This window comes from Falco biarmicus, chromosome Z (genome assembly GCF_023638135.1).
Source record: "Falco biarmicus isolate bFalBia1 chromosome Z, bFalBia1.pri, whole genome shotgun sequence".
Taxonomy (NCBI): Eukaryota; Metazoa; Chordata; class Aves; order Falconiformes; family Falconidae; genus Falco; species Falco biarmicus.
The window spans coordinates 50,030,542-50,047,751 of NC_079311.1; the positions used below are offsets into that span (position 1 = coordinate 50,030,542).

At 34.8% G+C, this 17,210-nt stretch overlaps 1 protein-coding gene across 4 annotated transcripts in view; it reads right to left on the reverse strand.

The window, feature by feature from the left end:
- Nucleotides 1–17,210, reverse strand: part of CNTLN (centlein) — a 198,085-nt gene that overhangs the window by 27,440 nt on the left and 153,435 nt on the right. For all 4 annotated transcript variants that reach the window (XM_056324792.1, XM_056324794.1, XM_056324791.1 and 1 more), the window contains 5 exons: nucleotides 8,126–8,290; nucleotides 4,654–4,751; nucleotides 2,787–2,943; nucleotides 1,013–1,150; nucleotides 465–650 (listed from right to left, as the gene is read on the reverse strand). In XM_056324792.1, coding sequence (XP_056180767.1) covers nucleotides 465–650; nucleotides 1,013–1,150; nucleotides 2,787–2,943; nucleotides 4,654–4,751; nucleotides 8,126–8,290 — 744 coding nt within the window. The remainder of the gene's footprint in view (nucleotides 1–464; nucleotides 651–1,012; nucleotides 1,151–2,786; nucleotides 2,944–4,653; nucleotides 4,752–8,125; nucleotides 8,291–17,210) is intronic.

Sequence of the window (17,210 nt, forward strand, 5' to 3'; positions counted from 1 at the left end):
CATACTGCTTTTAAAACGGCTTTCAAATTTGCAATGTAGAGGTTTCCTTATTTAGTATTTCTGCAACAAAAAGCAAATGCATGTGGAAAATGAAGTAATTCACACTAATCAACAGATAAGAATTATTTTCTTTAATGTGCTGGGAGATTTTTTTTCTGCAGAGTAATTTCCTATACAACTAAGCGCTTTTTCATGAACAAGTAGACTGGCAGTCATATAGAAAGAGATGACCAATAACAATTATGGAAGTCTTTGGAAGTCTAGGAGAGAGACCTAGAGCCAGCGACTCTTTCTCCCTGTTGAGACCAGTTCAGAGTTGACACCAGGCAAATGCAGGAACTCCAAAGATTATTCTACAACAGGGAATGCACCAAAGATTAAACTCATTTAATCTTTTACACTTTGCTTTCACTAAGGAATACTTTTATCTTGCTCAACACTCAATAGAAAATGAAAACTCAAACCTTCACAAACGTCATGAACTCTTCTACTTTGTCATTGGTGAGCAGCAGCTTATTATGCACTGTTTCCAAAGCCTGTCCGCTCTGTTTAGCCAAGCCATGTAGTTGTTGAGATGCAGCAGTCTCCAGTTCAGTCATGGCACATTCAGTCTCCATCATTTTGCTCTCTAGGTGGGTAAGCTTGAGATCCTGAAATAAATCCACAGAGAAATGGCAGTGGTATGGTAAAAGCTGATAGACAGCTATGGTAGACCACAAACAAAAAAACCAAACCTCCCATAAAATGGTTAATATCACAGAACATTCTACTTGCAAGACATGAAATGTAATTTCATGGGAAAAAGTGATTTCATGTTCGGTTATTATGTCCACATTTCAGCATCTAAAGTTCAGTGATGTGACTGAACTGTATCAGAGACACACATTATTACTGAGCTGCTTTCTTCTTCCTTTCTGTATTTAAAAAGTCTAAGCTAATGACTTTGCAACTTTTCATTGGACAGTGAGGTAGGAAAAAGTTCCACAGTGGAGCCGTCACAACGCTAATATACCTTTTTCTCCAACTCATCTTTAGCCTTGTGATACATCTGCTGATACTGAGACTTCTCTTTTGTAGCTACATTAAGTCTTTGTTTCAGTGAGTCAATGGAAGTTTTTTTATTTGAACAGTCTTCAGCCAGTGCCTTTACCTGAAATAATGAAAGGTCAAAAGCAATTGGCTATTAAGATACAAAACTTAAAAATGAAAATCAAATCACAACTAAGCTTACCTATATCACATAAACATGCCTGTATTATATAAATAATTTGACTGAAGTACCCTTTTCTGAAATTACAGTCTTTAATAATTCTCTATGGCTGATCCAGTAGAGATCAGTCTGCACACAATCTTGTTACATAAAAGTTTTGACTTGTATTAAGTGTAAAGAAAAGCTCTTCATTTACAGAGCTGGTTTTTTATATGTATTTCACTGCTACAGTGTGTGCAAAAGGGAGTAAACCACAACTTCCACTCATTTCTTCTACCAGAGGTAAAAACAATAATCAAAACTCTGCTGAGAACATAACTGTCTACAAGTTAATAGTCTGTAAAGCCTCTTAGATAATTATTGTAATTTTGCCATACAATGCAAACACTGATTTTAGGTAAAATGAAATAGACCAATGCTCCTAGAAAATCATTCAGCCCTCCTGACAGTATTAATCACAAACTTTTCCCGGCAATATTGTGTAACAGGGAATTTCTTTGATCTTCTGCTGAAGAAAATGTAAAATTTATCAAGTTGATTTTCCACATGGAATAATCCAATTAATGTATGGAATTTGATTCTCTGGAATCTAAGAAATGCAGCACTTAAAATACTCGAAAAACCCAGCACTGAAGCACATTGTTCCATTCAGGATGTTTCATCTAACACCAAAACCAGGTATTTCTCTCGTTCCATACTTTAGCTACCTTGCTTACTTATGCTCTCACTCTCTGGCTGCAGATTTCTCAGTAACACCTTGTATTTGGCACGGAGGGTAAGACAGTAGTTCTCTCTAGAGCTGAAAGTGCTATATGACTGTAAGCAGTGATAGTGCTTGTGATACTCATCAAGCACCCCCCATTCTAGGAAAGCAAAAGCAAATTAGTAAATTGTTTTGTTTTTTCTGTTTTGGGGTCAAACACTGCATAACCTCAAAGACAACCAAATGTCATAATCTTCTTGTGGTATTAAAGGCCAAAGTGCGGTATGTTGGTTGGATAATACAGAAAGATGTCAAAACATATACAAGTTTTCCTAGCTTTAGTGAAATCATCCTAGAATTTTGCAGGAGAAAATAATTTGCCATAGAATGTAAGGTCTAGCTTACACAGAATTAAATTAAGGTAAGAACTGTGAATCATTTATAACATTGCAATAGAAAACAGATTACATATTAAAGCATTTAACTACTATAACCAGGAAAGGTGCATGGACTTCATTAGTGTGTCATGTAAAATCACCCTTGCTTCAGGTCTATTGCATTTTATGAACTTATAGTGCATAAAACTAGATGTCACTACTTACAGTATATCCTTGCAATTCAGTGTTCTAAATATTCTTCATATTTAATTATACCTCTTATGAACATACATGAAATTATGCTGAATCCATTCAAGCTATCACCATATACTGATTTCATACAAATTACAGTGGAAGGAATTACACCCTTAAATTAACTCTATATTGTTTACTTGAAGCAATCTATTGATTTAATATGTATACTGTGTTGAAGTAACTTATGTAAATCTACCAGCTTTTGCTTTTCCGAAAACTATCCCCTGCAGGAAAGAAGTACCTTTCTCTCAAGACTTTCTAATGAAACACTAGAGGCTTTCTCGTTTTCTTCATTTGCTTTTAGACGAGACCTTAGGTCTTCTATCAAATGTCTTTTCATATTAAGGTCCCTCTCCAATCGAGAAATCCTAGAAGGGAAGAAGTGACACTGCATGTCACTGTTAGAAAATATTGTTAACATGTACATGTTTTAAACAATTAAAAAGTATAAATGCAGTAGACAAAATATAATTCCTGTAGTCTAGAATATTTCTAAAAATAAAAGCTGATGCAATTCTTGCAATTTATCCTAGTCTCAATCATTAAAACCAGTTGCAAGTCTCTTACTAAACAGACCTATTTCTAAATATGCAATTTATTTGTGATTTGCTTTTTGCTGTGGTTGATGCTCTAACTTGTCTAATCTTAAGCTATTATAAAAAAAAGGTAAAAATCATGTTGAACACACAAAATTTAATCAATTAGATTTCTCAGATATCTCAAGCAGGTATCATTATTCAAACACTGCTTTGTACAAAATTATTTTCCAAAGAAAGTGAAAGGGGGAAGTCTCCTTTCATCCAGCTATTACACAGAAACACACAAAAAGTCTCTATTCCTATAATAATGTCAGATAAGATAATAATTCTTAAAACCTGCAAAACCTAGATATAACATCAGCATTTTTCAGAAACTTCTCAAAAAAATAAACTCTCATGTACTACAACGTTATCTCTGTTCAATGGGAAAATTATGCCATATACAATGCTTCCACCATTATGATGCAAATTAATATTTTAAATATGAACATAAACAATACCTGAATGTGTTCAGATTTCTGGATATTATTTTTCTTGAAATGAAAGCAAAATGAATGATGGTAAAATGTTCAGGAATAAAACATTGTTGATATTGTGTCAATACCGTTTAAAAAAAATAAAACAGGAAAAGAGTGCACCTTTAAATTTCTACCACCTATATTACATTTATACTATTAATGTTATTTTGGTGATTCTATCTTAGAGTTTACAAAAAAAGTGTCTATTTAACAGTATCTATTTTATAAAGGAAGCATGAAAACCAGTAACTCTATTTTAAATTGAGGTCTCATGGTGGAAAAATTCAGGTTCACTTTGAAACAGAAAAAAAACCAATGTACACAATTTAACATTTAAAGAGTTCTCTATTTTTGAAATGAACTAATTTCAGAAAAGTAAACTCCATACTTTCCACAAATAAAGAAACCCTAGAATGGTTAGAGGAGTTAAAACTCTGGGACATGCAAGAAATTCACAGATACACCAATAGATTATGTCTATATAGTAATATAATTGAAGAACAGTATTTTATCAGTTAAAGTAGGTAGAATAAAAATCTCAGTTGAATACTTCACAACAATACACATGAATTCCAAAATCAGTAGTATGCCTTAATCAATTCAAATAGAAGCAAGTACAACTGTCCTTTTGAACTTTTTATGAATGTAAGACTGAATATTTAATCTTGTTTAAGCATCTGAACCTTGACATAGCTCTTAGCCCCTAGGCAAAGAATTACTGTATTTGAAGGACTGTGTATAACAGTGCTGAGGAATTCATTTAGACTTACGTCAAGGATAAAACAGTCAACTCTAGAGTCTGCGTTTTGATTTAAGGTATTCTTACTGCAATACTGATACTGTAGCTAGCTAATCATTCATCAGTTTAAACAAAATACAATTTTAGCATGTACTGCTCCAGTTTCTAAAAAAACCCACCTTTGACAGCCTGCAAGACTGCAATAAAACGAATAATAAAACATTATCTTAAAAATCTAATGGTTAACGTTGCAACAATGATAGAGCTGCCACTGGATGGCACCAAACACAACGGATAGAATAGTGAACGTACTTCACTTGCAATTCCCGAATCCGTTCTTCTTTTTCCTGGAGTTGGTTTTTTAGTGACTTAATGGTGGTCGATTGCTTAGTGATTTCATTATTCGAATTCTATATTGAAAAATATTAAAATATTTTTATTATTTTAATAAATATATTATCACAGCAATGGTGGTCGATTGCTTAGTGATTTCATTATTCGAATTCTATATTGAAAAATATTAAAATATTTTTATTATTTTAATAAATATATTATCACAGTCAACAGTAAATTTGATTGAAATAACAGGCCGTGTAAACTCCCACGTATTTTATGAACGTTCTTAGAAATTAATTGGCACAAAAGGAGCATTCTTACTTTCTAGCAACACTTAAGTAGAAGTATATTCCTTGGAAAATATGAACAAAATCAATACTTTTCCACTGCACATAATACATGATTAATAGATATTCCCCAGGACACCTGCAAGCCCAGTGTACCTATGGGGACCACACTGCCTCTTGCATAGCCTGGTCAGCTGAAAAGGTAACAGAAGAGAAATGAAACTGGATCTTCATTTGAACTACATCCTTGAATGATACAGATTTACAGCACAAGGGGCCTACCCTTACAGAGCAACAATTTCCGATGATCCCTTTCATCTTCTGCATTGAGAAATACAAGACAATCTACAAGCGCAGTTGTTTTTGTGTCCCTTAAAACTCAAAGCATAAGACAAAGACATTTCCATTTGGCCATACTAACACAAATCCTACATTTCAGTACCAAAAAAGATATGACCCTAACTTTCAGGCATGTGTAATTCCAGTTGAGAGTTATACAGTTGTTGGCCTTTGCTCATTGTATATAGTAGGAAGTAAAGAAAAAAGCCTCAATGCGTCCATGCAAACACACAGATAATCTACCCAAGATTTAAATACCGAACAACTGAATCACTCTACAGAAATAAAAATATGAAATTTAACTGAGTAGCCATCTTAGCAATCTGAGCATATGCACTGAATGCCATTGCTGAAAATGGCAGCTCAAACATCTCGTATAAAAAGATTTCAGAACTCCAAAAGGTGTTGCCAAAAGATACATACGTGTTAAGTGTACACACAAGATGTATGTGTGCATATATGCATGCAGGTTCACCCACCGTACTCAAGCTTTTTACTCTTTACATATAAACAATAAGAGAACAGATCAGACGTGCTGTAAACAAAGATACTTCAGGAGAATTTCTCTGCTTGGTGCAGACTTGTAATGCCTATTAACATTAATGGCAGTATTGTACATAACTCTGTGCCCCTCAAGGGGAGCATATATTCTTGTGTGCATAGTTAGATGTAAAATACTGTTCTTAATAACTTGTCTAGTCTATTTACTATTATTATAATGTGAGGTATAACCAGAAAATTGTTAAAATGATGTATGCTAGCTGAATATTCCTGAGTTTCCCGAGACCTGTTTGTTGAGCTTGTGCTTCATTAGTGTGAAGCACAGCACCCCGTTACACGGTTTACACACCAGATACCAACTCGAACACTTAGTAAGGTGGGCCTCTGCACAGGCTCAGAGGCAGACATATGCTTATGGTATTTTGCTTCCAAACTCACCACCCACACTTAACACATTTCTTCCTATTGGCAAAGGTTCAATACATGCAACATAAACAAACAGTGCAAAGACAGTTTTGAGGAAAAAAAATAAGTAACAAAACCAGGTACTTTTGAGCTTTTGAGGTATAAGGAAAGCCTTTGCTGCCCCTACATTCAGTCATTTTAGGAGAATAACTTTGTATCTCCTTTTTAAGCAAGCTAGTTGGCCTGGAACAATAGTTGACAACTTTTGCCAGTTTCTTCTGCTAGAAATGACTTGCAGGACTTGATTTTTGAAAAATTTCTAGGTTGAAATAACACTACAAATTTCAGTAACTTATGTAGCTTACAAGACCCTTATAGTCAAAACTCTAATTCAATTCAGCAACCAGTGAATTTACTATCTGGATTTAGGGTCACAGATTATGTTTATTCTAAATGTAGTTTTGCATATATGGTTTATTTTTTACATTAAAAATCGAATACATCTTCAAGAAAGAATTAAAAGTCATGTTAGTATTTTGACATCAGATGTACATATGCTTGCTCAATTTTCCTCTGCTGCAGAAACAAAAAAAACCCCACCCCTGATTTTTCAGCAATATATTTTGCAGTTCACATGTAGCAGACAAATAAATTAAGTTTCTAGCATGAGTGTTACTGTTAAGGAGTATTTTTTTAAAAAGTCCTCGTTTTGTATTTTTCTTACTTTTCTAGAGCAATTGACTACTAGGTTTCTGGATAATGAGGACACTCATCTAAAAGGAGCAACCCTAATTAACAGAAATTACCACTCACCAGAAACAGAAGCAGATTAGTCAAACCCAAATCTAAAATCAACACTCAAGAAGTCAGTGTGTATAGTTCCAAGATCTCTCTCTCATCATGAAAGCAGGTCAAATTATGTGCCCTTTTATGGCTACTCCCTGCTGCCCTCATCTCTTTATCAATGTGACCTGCCTTTACTACAGTGTGCTACAACCGAGATCTGTAATACCATGATTACCATCAACAGCAAAGAGGTCCGAGCACTACCCGTATCCCGCGCTAGCACAGCTAATCCAGTACTCAGAGACAGAGCCAGCTATACTGTTCATGTAATATGGCCTTTTCTTCTAGTTGATCCTTTGGCAGCCAGCTTGCTAGTGTGCCATTTCTTCCAGCAACAAGCTGTACTATTTTGACCTTTTCTCTCTCCTCAAATATTAAACACAAAGTGATGGGAAAAAACCAACTCTAAGACATTCTGTTGCACATGTATTTCCTTCAGTGAGGAGAGAGGAAGAATTAGTATGTTGGAGCCAGGCCACCTGCTGAGAAACCTCTCAGATCAACGCAGACCAGCACCTAGCATCATCCACATCTAACAGCATCACTGGAGACTGAAAAAAGAAATCAGCGAGTTATTATTTTCCTACCAGCTAATCTACAAAAATACAAATACAAAAAGAGCGTTGTCGCTTTGAAGACGAGAATAGCAGTGACATATAGGTAACATGACACTGTCACATTACATGAGCTGCCCCATCAGCTCAAATTCTTTGCTCCCCTTCCCCTTCCACAGATAGCTAGCTATTGCTTACATCTGTCTTAAATGAAGCAAGGAATCAACACAATTTTCATTAAATTAATTCCACAGCACTTTCCAACAAGATGTATTTAATCATTGTGTGAAAACCCAGCAAGCCTCCCTGTCTGGCCTATTTGATCTGCAAAAATGGTTTTAATTGTAACTTCTAATTCTCTCTTACGACTATGCTTCTAGTGAACATCACCTCAGCTGCTGATCATTGGCTAAGATAAGTGATATGCATATGTGAGTATACGTATATCTGTTTGACCCAGTTATGAAGTACTGTTCATAAGAATTATCCTCAGCCCTAAATAATCTGTTCTGTCACCTTTAGTTTGCACTGCAGCTGTTTCATCTCGGAATCAATATTCTTTGAAGGAGCTGGTGTGACTTCACTCTTGCTGGCAGTTTGAGACAGATGTTCTCTCAACTTCAATTTTCCTTGTAAATATTCCTTCTCCTGTTGCCACTTGGCCAGGTTGGAGGTCAACACCTGTTTTGCAAACAGAGGAAACAATCACAATTGCATCCTAAAAATATTTCTGCTTGATCATATGAGATGTTTCTCTGGTTCAGAATTCAAAAGGAATAAACCAGTATATATTATCTGTAATTATGTTGCATAGCTATCGGTTGAATTCTCTAGTCTATGCAAAGATCAAACCCAGCTGGAAAGAGAAAGCAACTAAAATTAAAAACAAGCAATTTTTTTTAGAAGGCAAGCTAATTCAGTTTTGACTGCACACATTGCTATTTTGACCACGACAAAAATTATCATACAAAACTGTAACAGTAGTTACTGCTGAAACCTGTTTATCTATAGCCTCTCTGAGATTCAGTAATTATTTCTACGCAGAACGTGAAGAAATACCAAGGTGTCTCAGACACCAATGCATATTAAAGGTGGTTAAATTTCAGATCTGTTTTCATGGTGACCACTGTAAGCTCACTTGAATTGCTGTGCTGACAACTGCTATAAAACATACACCCTTCTCTTGGCTTTTGTTTTGATATTTGTAGGGCTTGTAGAGGTTAAAGCAAAGTGGACCAGCTGCACTAAATAACTTCTGGTTGGCTGGTCTTTACTCATGTTATTTCTTCCCTTTCACATATATGCATCATAGCCAGAGAACCACACATTCTATAACCTTGACTCTAGGGCTGAGGTACTTAAGTGGTAAAAGCCAAGCTGGAGCAGGACAGGATAACAGATGTTAGTTGTTTATTCCACTGGGTAGGTCTTACCACCCTATACTGCAGCCAAAACACTTCTCATTTAGCAGCATAAATGCTAAGTCCAATTAGCAGACGAGGCTTGTTAGGGATTTAGTTCAAATAAATAACATGCAAACAAACTCTCAGTCTTGTTGCACTTGATTGACAACTGACAAGACTTATTCAATCCTTGTAACAATATATTTCACAGTACTTCTTATAGAGGTAATCTTATAAATAAAATATTTAATTTAAATAATACTGAATGTTGTTTTGCAAAAAGGGGAACTGAAATAATCTTCATGCTAGTGGTTAACTTCCACAAATCTGTGGTCAGGCAAAAGCCACCAATGGCCTAACAACTGCTCCTTAAGAGGGTAACTACAGTACTATCTTATTATTCCAAAGAAGACTGCAATACAGCAGTTTAACATAAGGAACAGTGACACAAAATGGTATTGAAATCTGTCAAAGAGCAAGAAAAAACCCAACCAAAAAACTTCCTTTATGAAGGATCCTGGTAAAGAAACTGGAGAAGATACTACACCTTGAAATAACTAAATGTATGCCCAATTATATGCTGGTACACAAAGTAACATAGGTGAGCAAAAGTTAAAAATTCTAAGCATTTTATTATTTAATTAAAAATAGCTTTTATACTGTTTGATGTTATTAGAAAAAACTTTTTATATACATGTGTTCATATACACAGGCACTTCCATACTATTAATCTCAGGATCAGGCATCTATCCAAATATAAGAAAAACTACTTATGGTCATGTTTATTGCCATTATGAATGACATGAGAACGCTTGTACATTTTGCATTAGCTTAAAAAGAGTATCACAGGTACACCAAAACGTATTCCGTATTTAAAGTTAAAACTCTAACAGTATTTCACACTTAAGTGCATTTATTAAAGCCAATGGGCAGTTTACATGTATATCTGAGGTAAGTACTGTTTTTAGTAATGGGGTTAATCTTTCCATTCTCTTCCATGTCTGCTGTCATTATTGAACAAGACATAAGTAAGTGTTAATGTATTTTCTAATTGTCTAGTCCTTAATCCAATGCATTATTCTCACAATTAATACAGTCTGAGTGAAAGACAAAATGAAGGCTACTTTCTTTAATAAGCAAAACCAGTAGTTGTATAGAAAGATACAAGGATTAGGTTAATTTTTCCAGTATAGCCAATATTTCTACATGCAGAATTTCATGATTCAGTGTCTTTATAATAAATTATTCATAAAAAGGAAAGAAAAAAATAATCATAGCTAGATCAATATTTCCGATTAAAATTAGAAATGCCCCCACGTATGCCCAAGATAGCCTGTGACCCTCAGAAGTTTCTCAGGCTACTGCTGCTGCCGAAATGTGTCTGGTCTAAAATGACATGATTGCAGTGGTCACATTACCAAAAACTGTAACACCAAATATACTGGAAAAGAAAGGGCTTTCATAGGACAGCTGCCTAGGATGACAGTGCTACACTGGTTATTGAATTTACTTAAGTGAGGATGTAGAAAAGATTATTTAATATATGGATGCAAATATAAATTCAGAAACGGCACCAGAACTATGGGGGTGAAGTGAACGTAGTATATGATATACAAGAGAAACATCCGCCAACTTGTGAAAGCAGACAAAGACAGACATGCAACTGCAATCAGAGATATGAAGAACATTGTCTCTTAGCAAGTCTGGAGACTATGTAAATGGTGTTACAGGGTTGATAATTCTATTACCCTATTCTTCTATTTGCAATATATTGAAAGGGTATCTGAAAATTCTGTATCAATCTATGTAGGATATGACGAACAGCCCCCCTGCCCTGGTGACATTATTTATGCCCAAAATATATATTCCTTACATTAACTTGCTTAACAAGCAAGCTCACTACCCTGCTGTCCCTCACCACTTGCTAAGTTTTGGGTCAAGCCTTTTGCTCTTTCTCGTCTTTCAGACAGAGGGACGTTTTTGTGTGTGTGCTACCACGCACACAAATCCTGAGTGACAGAGTAGAAAGGATTTACTCCAGGGGAAGAGGTCACCAGGATGAAAGGTAGAATCTTAAACACCAGCTAGACCAGATGTTGTTAAAGGCAGGCTATCGCTGCTCCTCCATGATGTAGCAGCACTTGTCTGCTGCACCTCCTCCAGAGTGTTTTGGCTTAACAGATGTTTATAGATTCAGTATTTCAACATCCATCTATCTTAATCTCCTTGCTCCTGGTATACCCATGACACTCTGTTCTGCTGTACACAAAGGGATAAGTGATGAAATCTCAGTTTCTATGTAGTCGACATAAAACTTCCAGTGACTCAGCAAGGCTTTTTCCCATAAGCTCTATGCTCAGAAAGACAGCTACATGGAAGGCCCAATGGATTAATGCTGGAAGCTCCTGGAATGACCTATTGCTCCTTGGCATCACAACTCGGTGAGGAGCTTCTAGCTCAGTTTACAGCAGTCACCCTGCTACTGCAACTGGCATGTATGAAAATGTCATTTCTGTTGGTGGTGGCTGATATTGCACTGCTACTGCTGTACATGATCTCATGGATTTATATTTGCAGACTATATTATATAGAATATATTTTTAGGGGAAATCACAAAATAGGATATAGATCAGGTATTCTTGAAACTTTTTAAGCAATGACATAACCTTATTTTACTACTCATACTGTAATCCAACTATTAACTAATATAAATAACTTCAGATGTGTAAAAATCATATTTACTATGAAGCTTCCCATCGTAAAATCTTGGTAGACAAAAACATCACAATGTACATAGAGATCTCTGTAAGAAACCTGAAGTCAACATACTCTTTTCTTTTCTCTAAGGAACCTTGCTACAGTAGGTAATAAAATACATTTGCTATATGCACAGCTCCTGTATCAAGTTCTGTTTTAAAATCTAACAGTGCTCATCTGAAGGTTTTAACAGAATGCAATTTTCTCACAGCTTTAGCCTGATAATGAAAAATACACAAGATAAGCACTACCTGTTGCACATATAAACTATGAAAGAACTCTTCAAAACAAATCTGCAGGCACAGAGTTAGGTATTTATGATTTTACACACTCTTATCAAATGTTACTATAACACAAAGACAAACCTATTTACAATACCCGTGGCAAAATTTATGGAGTCAACCCCACTAATCTTGACCCTGTTTTGTTTTCTTGCATCAAAACCTACTTCTGCCTGATGGATCACAGAAAAAAAGCAAACATTAATAAAGATGGCATGTAGCTATCTGAAAATATGAAAAGATATATACCAAACTAGAAAGCCAACTGTGCTGCATACTTAATGTGATCATATAGAGAAAAGGCAAATAACTCCAAATCCTCAGTGAAATTTTTTTTATGCAAGTGCTGTTAAGTGGTTGATTACTTAGTATTCCAGGCATGAAGACAAAATATGAAACAGAAGTCTTCAGTGACTTAATATCCTATCCCTAAATTGAAACAAAGACCCCCCAAAAGCAAGAAAAAAATGTTAAAGTTATTTGTCATTTCTTCTTCTGAAATTTTAGTAAAAACTATAGTATCATTCAGTTCTAATTTTTTTTCAGCCAGACGCAGTTATCAGCAGCTGACTGTTTCATAAAATGTCAAGTAAATGAAGGTAATATAGAGGACTTTTTGCCAGTGCTTTAGCTAGTTGTTAGACTTCAGTAGCCTTTAGAGACCATTAAGTACCCTTTGGCTAATTGGCCAATGGTAGATTAATCCTCTTTTTATTCTAGCAGCACTATTTTAACACCCTTTGCACTCTGTCAGTGTAGTATCTGAATGACAAAATAATATTGTGCATGAATAATAAGCAGAAAAGTTAAATTAACATTTCATGTTTCACATGCCATACCTGTGTGTCAGGGAAAAAAACCACGCTCTTTTAAAGCCACTGACATTCAACTTTTTTAAACAATCTCATGTTGACATCTTACTGAAGTGAATCTTCCTAATTACTGCTAATTGCCTATCAAGAAAAAAAATATCTTTCCTTAAAGTGCAGTTGTCTAGTATAGATGAACACAGCTCCAATGTGTATAGTAAAGACAGGCATGACACTTGAGGTGTGCTACATTATTATGAGGTCATACTAAATATGGTCTGCAATGAACAAAGCAGCTTTTAAGGATGTTTAAGGCACTGAAAATGTCAGTCTCTCATGAAGTGTTTAAATTAGTTCCCAGCAGAGAAACAGAGATATCAGCATGCAGATAAGAGGTATTATTTCTCAAGTATTTCACTAATGAAAAGACTTATTTGTCGTATTGATAATGTCACTGTAACACAATTGCAGTTCATCAGCTTTATAAAAGCAATGATGCCACTGTTATCTACAGAACGGCCCTTTCACATGTAGAAATTATAAATTCAGCTATTATCAGGAATACAGTTGTAATCACTAACAAAGTCTCTTATCAGTCTTTGACTGTCTTCTTAATCATGCACTAGTACTGATCAGAGTAATCATCTTTATAAAAGGCTGTTTACTGTATGCCACTTCATAAACAAATGTTTTACTTGTACTTTTAATTCAGCTACTTTATAGCTAATTTATAGCGAAATTCAATCTACAACTCATAAAAGCTTAATGCTACAACATTTGATCTGTCTATGGTATCTTATGAAATACTAAAAAAAATGAAAATCAATAAAATCAGAACACATAGGTCCATTTTAGATTTTGGTTTTTTTTTCTTTTTCTAAAAGAATGATAATACCACATCTATCAAGACCAGAACACATACATCTATTCTAGAGAAACATACAAATACTCATGTCTAAATGAATTAGAGCAATATATTATCTGCCCAATTCTCTAAGAAATCATCTGCTGTTACAAACAACAGACAAACCTGAGTACAGACCTGTACACTGCAAAACCAATGATTTTTCAAATAAATTATGCAGAATAGGAAAAAACTTAGTAATAATATAGGTAACATTTTTTAATATGATGAAAATGCTTCTGAATCATGTCATCTGCATAGTGATAACACCAATTCAAAGATAAGGGGGTTGACCTGCAGCAATTCTATTTTTAGCTTGCATTTTCTATCACTTTCATTTCATGCCTCTGTATGAGTAAATATTGCTGTATCCCATGCCTAATTTCTGTACATATTAAGAACACTATCTTGCCTTCATACTGAAGCAGATGCACCACTCCATCTGTTCTTGCAAATTTCAAAGGAATATAAGGACTATTAACTATGTATGTAACATCACTTATATAAGTAGTTTCATATGATCAATTATATTATCACAACTATGTGCTTTAATTTTTGTAGGGACAGGGTTTCCAATGAGGTGATGCAAACTGCCAGTATATACAGATGTGCAGGATCTGCCTATAAGGCCTTAAAATTTCTGGATAAGAATTAAAGAACTTTAAAAATTAGCACTTCTTTAAAAAAAAACAAAAACAACTTAAGATTACAGTATATTATCCTCATCTTGCATACGTAAATTTCTTTGTAGTATTAATATCTACACAGACACAACACCATACATTAAAATAAGTTTTACTAAAATTAAAATAAAAATGAAAGTATAACCAGACAAATTTCATACCACTTTGTTCCACTTGAAAATATACGAGTATTATAGCAAGCCAGTTGTCAAGATGTGGCTGAAGTCCAAGCCCAATGTTCCCATGTACCCACCATTGCTATTTACACAAATACAAGTTCCAACACCTAACATGCCTGTGCACATTAAGTATTGCTACACACAAGCAGAGACTTCCATCTGATGCATAAAATTTGCCCCAAGATTTCCACATCTTTGTACTTCCTGGAGAATTTTCAATATAAGACATGGAATCCATGCAATCTTTTATAGTTAGGATCAGGTTTTATTGCAAGATTTTTTGCAGGGTTACATAGTATTTATCTGATTTTCACCAAACGTGAGAGTTGGAGCAAGCTCATAAAGCTAGAAATTTGAATTTTTCATCTAGGGTCAGGGATAGTGCTTGCCATATTCCCCCTGCTTAATCTTTACACATCTAAGCACTGCAAATGAACTACTTGCATGAGAGCCAGTCAGGGAATTTCACAATCCCTACAACTCATTACGAATTTAACAGCAGCAATACTAAGTATTCATATGTTTCAGATAACACATACAAATACGCTGCACTAAAACTCATTGGGGGAAAAAATTAATAATGCTTCCATCTGTTTTCCGTATAGCTCACATAAAATAGAGAGAAACCAAAATGAAAACGCTATTTTAAAGACTGTTTTTAAACTTTCTTTTGATTTACCCGCTTATTTCCAAAGCATACAGCTTTGTACCTTTACAGATTAAAAATATTTTTAAAAGAATATAGAAGAAAGAAACAAGCAAAACAGCTGAAAGAATGGTGAAATATTAATCTAACCTCTCCTCGTTTCCATCTGTTTCAGAGAGCGAACCATTTTCCATTTAAATACTTTTGCATCTCAAATGTAAGTGGGTAGGAATTCTGTGCTTATAGGGAAAGATGTTCCACCTCCCACATTCTGGCCTCCTCTATATATATGGTTTTCTTTCCTTAAATCTCAACTTTTCAGCTGTTAAATTTGCTGTCAATTTACAGAAAACATGTCTAAAAGACACAAAGGTTTGAGGAAGTGATATAAGCATTTGTACATAAAAATTACTAAAAAATATGTACATCAGATATCAGAAGGGGGCTGCACTATTCAAGGAACAAAATTTATAAAGATAGCTCTATATTTAATTTTATAGAATTATTTAAACATCTCATTTGTAACTGCTTCAGATATCAACAAAAGCTGTAAAAAATGTCCTTAGAAGCTGTTTTTATTTTTTAATGTAGACAGCTGTGCAAAAGCAAAACATTTTAAGTGTAAACTGTTTTAACAAATTTAAATACTGGAAAAGTTCTATGTTCTCATAGAGCAGGACAAAAATGCAACACACAACAAAGAATTGGGGAAAAAAAAGGTAAAACACCATGAATTTTTCTAGTCACATAAAGGTGATAATGTACAAATATTAATGTATTATTTACTTTTCTATGTAAGAAAATAAAGGCATATTGCTAGCCACTTCTGAGAGGTAAGAGGAAGCTGATGACAGACATCGTGGAGGATGCAAAAACAGGGATGTTTTTCAAAATCATGAATTGCATTTAAAAATTACCACTACAGTGTATTGCATATAAGTTAAAGTAGTAATTCATCCCTGGATTCTTGTAAATGAACCCCTACAGTCTTATCTTTAATTTGTAATTTATGTTATCACTGGAACCCTTGCTAAATTTACAGGCATAAATGAACAGTTTAGCGTAAAGTACTCCTTATTACATATTAAATAGCTGAAGAGACCGTCACAAGAAAAAGCCATGTTTTCAGCCTAATGTAGAAAACGAAATATACTTTCCCTTTATCATGACTATCATCAATATTATGACTCATTTGCAATGAAACTTTAGGAGAGCAAATCAGATGGTGCAAAGCATTAGTAAGGAAGTAAAACATTCTTCTACCTCCTCTAGCACTGGCTGAGTCCATGAGGTCCAGGCACTTCAGGCAAACAAACATGGCTTCAAAACCACAAAAACTCTTTGCTTGGGTTACAAGGACAGTAATAGTATCTGACTTCTGTAGGGATGCTAAAGAATCCTATAAGCCAATATTCACTGTCTGCAACAACCAGGGTCTAAGGCAGTGAAAACTAAGGACAATCTCAAGGAGGGAATACCCCAGACAACCATTTTTAAAAAGGAATCTCAGGTGTAGTTCCCAGACACCAATTTTGTCTCAGAAGTAGTCTTAGTTTGTTACACTTTCCTTTTCTACTGTTGTTGAAAATGCCTTAGCTCTTGACTCCTATTCCTTTATACCTAGAGACCAAAAAAACCCAGAAAATCAATGCAGTCTGAAGGTTTATGCATCTTCCTTGGTAAAGCGATGAGGATGGCTGTACTCTTCTGGTTTGTACTCCTGGCTACAGATGTGTCTTTTGAAGTTTCTTCCTGTAGTGAAAGGGAGTAGCCAGGACAACAGAGCACCAGCATTAACTTTGAACATACAAGCTTAAACAAGGGATTGTGGGAATGAGAAAGTTCAAGTAAGATTCCAGCTCTAACAAAAACGCCAATTCCTTTTGTGCAATACACTAGACAAAGAAATCTCCATGTGGGATGGGTAAGAAAATAGGGT